Source organism: Oryctolagus cuniculus, chromosome 6 (genome assembly GCF_051225735.1).
Source record: "Oryctolagus cuniculus isolate XC-2025 breed Fujian yellow rabbit chromosome 6, ASM5122573v1, whole genome shotgun sequence".
NCBI classification, from domain to species: Eukaryota; Metazoa; Chordata; class Mammalia; order Lagomorpha; family Leporidae; genus Oryctolagus; species Oryctolagus cuniculus.
Genome location: NC_142872.1, coordinates 135,906,871 through 135,916,693, shown reverse-complemented (window position 1 = coordinate 135,916,693; position 9,823 = coordinate 135,906,871). Strand labels below are relative to the sequence as shown.

Genomic DNA, 9,823 nt, shown 5'->3' with positions numbered 1-9,823 from the left:
CAGAGCAGACTCCGATATTTAGTCCTGGATTTGAATTTGGACTGCCTGACCCTAAGTTAATTCACATAATTTGTCCTAGATCCATAAAGTCCGTATGCATGCTGCCACTTCTAGTGTTGTCATGATTAAGTAAATTACTATGCGAGTAGGCAGCCTGCAAAACTCCCTGGCATAAAGCATGCATCCAATAAACGTTAAGTGTTGTTATTAAAACTTGAAAATTTGCTGAGGAAAAGATTGAGCCCCAGTAAGCAGGTGACAGCTCTCAGTCCCACAGCCGCCAGCATGAAGCAGCCAGGTTTACGCCCTGTTTATGAAAAGGCATTCCCCTGCTGCATCAAGCTGCCTGCTTCCCTGGTTGTCTGCACTTTTCAAAGCGACCTACTAGGAAATCGCAACTATGAGCATGGGTGACCGTTTCTGGGAAAGACATGAAAAATACAAAACTGTGAGATGCTCCCAGCAAATGAGAAGAGTTAATATAAAAATAGATAACACCAAAAAGTTCATACATTGCTCTAACCCAGAGGTGAGTCCACTTAGCCCGCTGGCCGTGTTCTCAGGCACTCGGGAAATGTGAATTAAGTGTCTTCAGCAGGAAGAGAACTCGGCCTCACGGAGTGCCTCGCGTCCCCTGCCCATCTCGCCGCCCCCTGCGCTCCTTCCACTCTCTCTGCTGGAACCTGGGGCCGCGGTGGGGCGGGCGGCTCCGAGCCAGCGCGGGCGGAGCCGCGGGGCCGGGAGGAGGCGAGACGCCGAGCGCGGGCGAAGAGCTCCGTCGCTCGCAGCCACTCTCGTCGGGCGTCACGTGTAGACCGGCAGGATCTAAGGAGGGCTCTGTTTCTGGGACGCGGGCTGGCAGCCCAGATGTGCCAGCAGTGGCAGGTGAGTCACATGCCCTGCCCTCCTACCCCCTTCCCACAGGTGGCCCGGGCGTGGCTCCAAGCGCATCTGGTGGGTACAGGTCTAGGCTCACCTGGGCCCGGGCTCTCGGCTTCTCCCTTTACTGAGGCACCGTTACTATTTAAACTCCTGCCCCAGCCCACGCCTGTTCTATTCCTTGTCTCTTCTCCCTCTCTTCGCATGAAATGAAGGCTTTGAGGCGTGCCAGGGATCGCGCTACCACAACACCTGCTGTCCCGGGGAGCGCACTCAATGCCTGGGCAGGCGGTGGACAACCAATGGGCTGGGCAGCTGGTCTTCGCGCCCCTCTAAGGCCTTACTCACTCCCTGGATCTTCGGTCAACGTCCTCATTAATTATCTCTATTCCTCAACCAGGAGGTCAAGGGGAGGCGGGCCAAGGCGATGGAGCGTGAGTGACTGACTGGCATCCGAGTGGACCCGGAGGAAATGGCGCGGCCCATCCCCCAGGGCACCCTCTCCAAGTGCTCACAGCCGCCGCGGGCTCCCGCGGGGAGTGAAGCAGCTGCAGAAAACGAAGAGGGAGGACTGTAAACCCGCAGGTTGGAAGGGAACCACCTCTCCCGCTTGCTGAACTTTTTGGTTGGGTCTCCCGCGCTCAGGAGTTGAGTCCTGCCCTTGCTTGCGCTGAGCTAAAAAAGTCGCCTCCACTGCCTCCTCCCGCCTTGCTCTTTCGGTCCCCGACCCCTTCACCCGCCAGGTGGTGAGGCTTTTCGATCCGGACACCTTACCGGGCCGGGGGAATCCTAATTACAAAGTTAGGAAGAGCCACGGAGACCCACGGGCTGCCCCGGGTGGTGCTTGCCTCCTCGCTCCGCGCCCCTCCCAGCCGGCTGGCTCAGCCACTTGCGCGCCGCTGTGGCGCGCTCGCAGCTCCCTAGCGGCGGGAAGCGGAACGGGCACCGGGGGTGGGGACGGTAGAGGTGCACGAGTGGGAGGCACCTCCCTCGGGAGCCCGGGAGATCCCGGCCGCGCCGCCGCCGCCCTCGCGGGACTGAGGCTTCCGGCGTGTTCCCAACTTTGTGGCGCCCGCAGGCAGCGGCGGCTGCGATGGAGCTGCCTCCCCGTGGCAGGGCGCCGCCGTGCTCCCCGCTGGACAGCTGCTCCCTGACCTCCCTGGACTCCAGCGTCTTCTGCAGCGAAGGAGAAGGGGAGCCCTTGGCGCTCGGGGATTGCTTTACGGTCAACGTGGGAGGCAGCCGCTTTGTGCTCTCGCAGCAGGCGCTGTCCTGCTTCCCGCACACGCGCCTTGGCAAGCTGGCCGTGGTGGTGGCTTCCTACCGCCGCCCCGGGGGCCTGGCCGCCGTGCCTAGCCCACTGGAGCTGTGCGACGACGCCAACCCCGTGGACAACGAGTACTTCTTCGACCGCAGCTCGCAGGCGTTCCGCTACGTCCTGCACTACTACCGCACCGGCCGCCTGCACGTCATGGAGCAGCTGTGTGCGCTCTCCTTTCTCCAGGAGATCCAGTACTGGGGCATCGACGAGCTCAGCATCGACTCCTGCTGCAGGGACAGGTACCGGCTAGGCACGCGGCAGGTGGGCGGGGAGGCGGGCGCGGTGCGCAGAGGAAGGCGCAGGTCAAGATCTGAGGCTGAGCTGCCAGGACCTAGGCCTAGGATAGGGGTGGCCACCTCTGCGCCGTTAAGTGGGGTGGTGGGGGCAAAGCTAACTTTTACTTCGAAGCTTCTGAACTTGTGTGTCCCCGTTGCGAGTATATCCCAGTATATATTTCCTATAGAGGAAGACGACGACGGTCATTTCCCCACTAAATATTAATGTTTGGATAAGTGATTCAGAAAAGCTGTGCTTGTGTTAGGATGAAGATTTTCAGTTGAGCATTATCATTTAGCAAACCCAGCACATTAACTTTGAAAAACTTGAATAGACATCTGCTTTTATTACAGAAAATAGGCAGTTGATTCCTTGACTGAATGCTTGTGGGCCTTGGATGGTGATGTCGCTGTTATTCTGCCATGACTGCCATTATTTCTTTCTGACTACCTTTCCTTAATATCTAACAAAGTTACAGATGACAATCATTTATTCTTGTAGGTAGCAAATGGGAAGTAAAATGCATTCACCCACAAATGGCTTTTGCTATGTAAAAATCCTGTTCAATAAACTTCTCAGAAAATGTCATTATGAAAATCATAATGTTAAGTGGGGAATTCTGAATACTATGGGCAGGAGACAACCTGGGAAAACTATGAATAGACATTTCCTGCATTTCACTGAAAAAAAAGTATGGCCTCCCTGTCAAGTTTAATTTTCTCCTACTTCTGTATTTTATAAAAGTTAGACTAATCACCAAGTTGTCTTTTCTAAAAGATACTTCAGAAGAAAGGAGCTGAGTGAAACTTTAGATTTTAAGAAGGACACGGAAGACCAAGAAAGTCAACATGAGAGCGAGCAGGACTTCTCACAAGGACCTTGTCCCACCGTCCGCCAGAAGCTCTGGAATATCCTGGAGAAACCGGGGTCTTCCACAGCTGCCCGAGTCTTTGGGGTCATCTCCATCATCTTTGTGGCAGTGTCCATCGTCAACATGGCCCTCATGTCAGCCGAATTAAGCTGGCTTGACCTGCAGCTGCTGGAGATCCTGGAGTACGTGTGTATCAGCTGGTTCACCGGGGAGTTTGTCCTGCGCTTCCTGTGTGTGCGGGACAGGTGCCGCTTCCTGAGAAAGGTGCCAAACATCATAGACCTCCTGGCCATCTTGCCCTTCTACATCACCCTTCTGGTAGAGAGCCTGAGCGGGAGCCAGACCACACAGGAGCTGGAAAATGTGGGACGCATTGTCCAGGTGTTGAGGTTGCTCAGGGCTCTGCGCATGCTAAAGCTGGGCAGACATTCCACAGGTATCCAGATTTCCTTGATGCCTTTTAATTTGTCATGGTTTTTAATGCATTTATGATTCGGTCACAGTATCAGAGAAGTGATTCTGAATTGATGTCCAAAATGACCAGCTCTCTCAAACTTAAACCTGACCTCTGAAAAGGTATTGGGAAGCAACACATTAAAGTCATTTTATAGATATAGGAGAAGAGGCCTCTTCCACACTTTCTCTCTATAAGGCATTGAGAAACAATTTGACCACTTGTTAACCTCAATTTATTGGAAACTAGTACTCAAGTATACAAAAATTAAAGACACTCTAAGTCTAGAAAGTTCTAGACAAAACATGCATAAGTGATACACCAAATGATACACATAAATTATGAATGTCTACATAAGCCAGTTGCTCTTCAGTATACGAGAATTGCCTGCCACACATTCTCCTTGCCAGAAGGGAAGTCAGTCCTCCAGAGCTTTCCCTACTCATGCAGAAAGGGAAATGAGCAGGTGCTCATGGGCTGGTGATAATCTTTGAGGAAGCAATGGAAATATTTGTTTTGGAAGAAACCAGAACACACTGTATATATGCTTTATCTAGTACTGAATATTTCTTGTCTCTGGTTTGGGAGACGTGAGAGAGAAGGGAACTAGAATTCATTAGATTTTTGTGTGAAATAGAATCTTTAAACATCTGATGAACATTCCCTAAAAAAATCTTCACACAACACACACACACACAAACACACACACACACACACTCAACTGCCTGAAAATTTCAACCAATGTCAGGGGACTTCATACAATGAATCAATTCAAGATACTGGTTCTCAGTGTTAGACCCTGCAGCTGTTGGATGTTCTAGATTACCTATGAGTTACTTCATGTCAGATCTTAAAATTAGACTCCCTGGACAAGCTTGTTGAAATGCAAATTCTGAGCTACAGCCCCCAGAGTCAGATTTTAGTATTGAAGGTTGAATCCAGGAGCATATGTTTTAACCAGCTCACAAGTGATTCTGATGTAGGTGGTTCTTGGACTACTCTTTGAGAAACACTGCAGTAGGATGCCATTTTAATATAATACATATTAATAAAAATACATGTTGGTACAAACAAATTGACTGGAGATTCCCAGATATGTGCATGACTGGCCACCTAAAAAAGGTTGATGCTGGTTTCTCTCCATATAAATATAGGGAGAAATTGACTTCTGATATGGTTTTCTTTCTACATGTCTCTGAGGTAATTAGGACTTATCCTAACATAATTTTGGCAGTGTATTTTTCTAGCAAGTCTCACATATCAGAGATTTGATAATGGGTTTTCCAACAACTTTTATAAGTACCACTCTTTGTTTTCTGACACACATAATGGGATGCTTTCCTCGAGTATTTATAAACTGTTTGCAAGATTCAATTTAAAAAAACCCAGTAAAGACTACATTTTTTCCCAACAGAAAGGAAAAGGAAAATAATAGTAATTTCCACAGTGTCACCTCTACAAAGGTTTTCTCAGTTCTAAAACAACCATAAAGTATTAAAGGCTCAGTTTATTGAGCAATATGAACAACTGCATAACTATTTGACATTTTACCTCAAATATTAGATAAAACATAAACATGGATAACACATTTCTCCATGTATATGTTGTAAATAAAAATTAAGAGGATTTATAGAACAATGGGTAGGATGCCAAACAGCCTAGGTTTAATTTCTGACTCTGTAGCTTTGTACCACTCAGTCTCCCCATCTGTAAAATGGCACAACAATGACTACCACTATCTCATATTATTTTTAATGATCATCAGAGTTAACTAGTATAACATGATAAAAATTCAGCCCACTTTGTATTTTTTTCACCAAAGTGTTTGGGACATTTTGTCTTTGAATTTAAATAATTTTCCCAGACCACACTATGCTTCTCCTCGTATATACTAACTTTACTTCAGAAATGCAATTCCATATGGACACATCCAGGCCATTTTGGAAAAAAAAAGAAAGGTATTATAAGGTATTCTGAAAGATATTCTTTTGACTTCAAGTCTTATAATTAATATTCATTGGCCTTTAAAAATAGCTGGTTAATATTTCAAGAATATCTCAAAATCATAAGAGCAAAGTTCAAAATGATGAGAGCACTAATGATATTCTAATGAGTCTCAAATAGTCTACTGAGTGACTAAAAATGATTCTGAGAGATATTTCTTTGGACTTCTGAGGCCATACTATTGTGATGTCATGATGAAATGGCTTCAAAATCTGGACAAATTTTTAGAATGATCTCTCTAGTCCTAGGAAAGAGATCTCATGATTCACTAAAATCCTGGTTCTTTTTTTTATAAAGGATTCATTTTACTCCCCTCGGGGCTTAGTCTCTTCACAAATGGGATTGCACTTTCTTGGGTCTGTCTCCCAGGAGCTCAATAAATCTGAGACCTAGTAATGGGAACTCCACCAATGCCTCATAGTGAGTGATTCTCTTAATGACTCCATTTCTCATGCCTTTTTTGCAATGGAAGAATGTTCTTTATTCAGGTTGATTTTTCTACAGGAAAGCAGAAATCTTGTGCATCTAAAGAAAATATAGCTCTGATATTAACTACTAGGATTTCGTTGATGTCCTAGGAGCTCAGAGACCTGCCCTTGACACACCACTAAGAACATCACCTGAATATGCATGTGATGTTCTCATGTCGATTTTGTCATGAATGCTTAACTTGTCTCTGCTGCCTCAATTTACTGACATGGTTTATATGCTTTGCTTTCTCTCACTTTCAGGCAATGAGGCTCCAGATTGTGGCAAACTTAATCAGGAGGATAAAAAGAAAGACACATAAAATAGGAGAAAACAATATAAAATTAGCATCAGAAAAAAGTGCCAGGGGCCAGCGTTGTGGCATGGTGGGTAAAGCCGCCTCCTGCAACACCAGCACCACATATGGACACTGGTTCAAGCCGCAGCTGCTCCACTTCCAATCCAGCTCCCTGCTAATATGCACCTGGGAAAATAGCAGAGGATGGCCCAAGTCTTTGGCTCCTGCACTCATGTAGGAGACCCAGAGGAAGCTCCTGTCTCCTGGCTTCAGTCTGGCCCATCCCTGACTGTTGTGGCCATTTGGGGTTGAGCCAGTGGATGGAACATTTCTCTCTGTGTGTCTGTTGCTCTCTCTCTTTCTCTTTCTCTCCCATTCCCTCTCTCCCCCCCCACCTCTCTCTCTCAACTCTGCCTTTCAAATAAATAGGTAAATCTCTTTAAAAAGAGAGAAATAACTTCCAAAGTGACACATTGACATGTAGATAAGTCCAGGGGAGCCCCTCACATGCAACACTGCAAAAACTTTCAAAATATAGACTACTGTACAAAACTTGTTGTTTTTTTTTTAAGATTTATTTATTTATTGAAAGGCAGGGAGAGAGGGAGAGACAGAGAGAGATTTTCCATCTGTTAGTTCACTCCCCAAATGGCTGCAATGGCCAGGGCTGGGCCAGGCCGAAGCCAGGAGCCAGGAAGGTCCAAGCACATGGACCATCTTCTACTTTTCCAGGTGCATTAAAAGGGAGCTGGATCAGAAGTGGAGAAGCTGGGACTGAAACCAGCAATCATATGGGATGCCTGCCATTATAGGCTGCAGCTTAACCTGCCAGGCCACAATACCAGCCCTTGTACAAAATTTTTTATCATAAACTCTGCCTGCCTTTTTGTCTCATCTCTTACCCTCTTTTAAAAATACAAATACTTGGAGCTCAATCATTACGTAAGTGAATTATTTAATCTAATTATATGTATCTCTTTTACAACCTTTCCTAATCAAATAAATTATGAGCTTCCTTAAGATTTGGATCCTGATTTAATCATCTTTTTTTTTTTTTTTTTTTTTTTTTTTTTAGTTTCACTGAACTTTCTCATTTTCATTTAATGATTCTGCTGGAACTAGTCTTTTTTTTTTTTTTTTTTTTTTTTTTTTTTTTTTTTTTTTTTGACAGGCAGAGTGGACAGTGAGAGAGAGACAGAGAGAGAAAGGTCTTCCTTTGCCGTTGGTTCACCCTCCAATGGCCGCCGCTGCAGCCGGCGCACCGCGCTGATCCTGGCAGGAGCCAGGAGCCAGGTGCTTTTCCTGGTCTCCCATGGGGTGCAGGGCCCAAGCACCTGGGCCATCCTCCACTGCACTCCCTGGCCATAGCAGAGAGCTGGCCTGGAAGAGGGGCAACCGGGACAGAATCCGGCGCCCCAACCGGGACTAGAACCCGGTGTGCCGGCGCCGCAAGGTGGAGGATTAGCCTATTGAGCCACGGCGCCGGCTCTGATTTAATCATCTTTACATCTCTAGAATATTGCCCAGGGCGGGTTACATATTAGGTCTGCAATGCATGTGTATGGGTGGATAGCAAGGAGGGAGAGAAGAAAGGGATAAAAGAGAAGGGTGCCAATGATTGACAGCAGTTGTTCTGTTATTGCAGGATTACGCTCCCTTGGAATGACAATCACCCAGTGCTATGAAGAAGTTGGCCTACTACTCCTATTTCTATCTGTGGGAATATCCATATTTTCAACTATAGAATATTTTGCTGAACAAAGCATTCCTGACACAACCTTCACAAGTGTCCCTTGTGCATGGTGGTGGGCCACAACCTCCATGACTACTGTGGGATATGGGGACATTAGGCCAGACACCACTACAGGCAAAATCGTGGCTTTCATGTGTATATTATCAGGAATTCTTGTCTTGGCCTTGCCTATTGCTATTATTAATGATCGCTTCTCTGCTTGCTACTTCACCTTGAAACTCAGGGAAGCAGCTGTTAGACAGCGTGAAGCTCTGAAGAAGCTCACCAAGAATATAGCCACTGACTCATACATCAGTGTTAACTTGAGAGATGTCTATGCTCGAAGTATCATGGAGATGCTTCGGCTAAAAGGCAGAGAAAGAGCAAGTACCAGAAGCAGTGCAGGAGATGATTTCTGGTTTTGAATTCACTTTTAATTAATTTACATCCGCTGTGTACAATTAACTGGATTGATAAAGTCTTGATGTGAATCTGTGTACTGATGATGAATGTCTTTTGAACACTACCCATCTTAATTTTTGCTGATATACTGCTTGGTATTCTAAACTGTTGTACATCCCCCATGACAACTGCACATTTGAGTCTCAAATATAGCCAGTTTACATAACCAAAGACAACTGGGATATTATACACATGTCTGAATTGCCAAATATGAAACAGTATCACTAAAATCCATACAACATGACTAAATGTTTTAAGTATCACTAATCTTACAAGTTTTTGCACATTGATTTTTTTAAATGGAAATTAAACAGTATAGCCAGAGGAAAAGAACTAAACAATTTTGCTATTTAAAGATATTCTCCAGGTAAATAAAATACTCCTTTCTCTACCAGTTAAGCTGTTGAATATAACAATTAGCTTTGTGAGAGAAAATCCTGACTTGATACTCATAGATTATGTCCCTGTCTTCTGTCTGGTGCAGACTATTGGTCACATGGGGATTTCAGCTCTGTGTCCCATCTTTACCATTGGAGGTGGGAATTATGACAATGCAGTGGATGAGTGCACGTAGAGGCTTCAAGAACTGTACTTCATTCTCCCCACTGAATGTAGTATGTGAAGTGTTTATTAGTACTTCATGAAAATCAGATGGTTTTTGAAATGTCTCTTTTTGGATGCATTCATTGTTCAGCTATGTCTTTAAAATCATGAATATATGGAAGTAAGTAGTAAACATTTAATTTATAGACTGATACTATTAAAAGTTCTCATTTCATAAAATGAAAATATGTTGAATGGCATCACTGGATGAGCTCAAATATGTTTTATTTGTTAACAAAAAATATGGACAGCTTCTGACTATTAGAGTAAATAGTAAATGTTCAAACTTTGTAGGCATTTTAACATTCATGATAATAAAATTCCTAGAATCTTCTTTTTTATAATTAAAATCAAAACTCTAAAACTAAGAACTAGTTAATTATCTCAAATATTTTAGTATATGAAATTTTTAGAACTAAGAATAACAAGGAATGGATCGTTTTTAATTTCTCTAT

At 45.0% G+C, this 9,823-nt stretch overlaps 1 protein-coding gene across 3 annotated transcripts; it reads left to right on the top strand.

Annotated features, from left to right (window-relative positions):
* Positions 1-515: 515 nt before the first annotated feature.
* Positions 516-9,597, top strand: KCNV1 (potassium voltage-gated channel modifier subfamily V member 1). 3 transcript variants are annotated; one of them, XM_089335600.1, is made up of 5 exons: positions 516-885; positions 1,280-2,439; positions 3,254-3,783; positions 6,103-6,225; positions 8,217-8,344. In XM_089335600.1, the coding sequence occupies exons 2-4, from the start codon at positions 1,973-1,975 to the stop codon at positions 6,183-6,185; spliced, it is 1,080 nt and encodes a 359-aa protein (XP_089191726.1). In that variant the 5' UTR covers positions 516-885; positions 1,280-1,972; the 3' UTR covers positions 6,186-6,225; positions 8,217-8,344. The 3 variants fall into 3 exon arrangements, with proteins under 3 accessions (XP_089191726.1, XP_002710644.1, XP_089191725.1); XM_089335599.1 differs by lacking the exon at positions 6,103-6,225 and having other exon boundaries at positions 524-885; positions 1,280-1,464; positions 2,296-2,439; positions 8,217-9,597; XM_002710598.6 differs by lacking the exon at positions 6,103-6,225 and having other exon boundaries at positions 522-885; positions 8,217-9,597.
* The last annotated feature ends 226 nt before the right edge of the window (positions 9,598-9,823 follow it).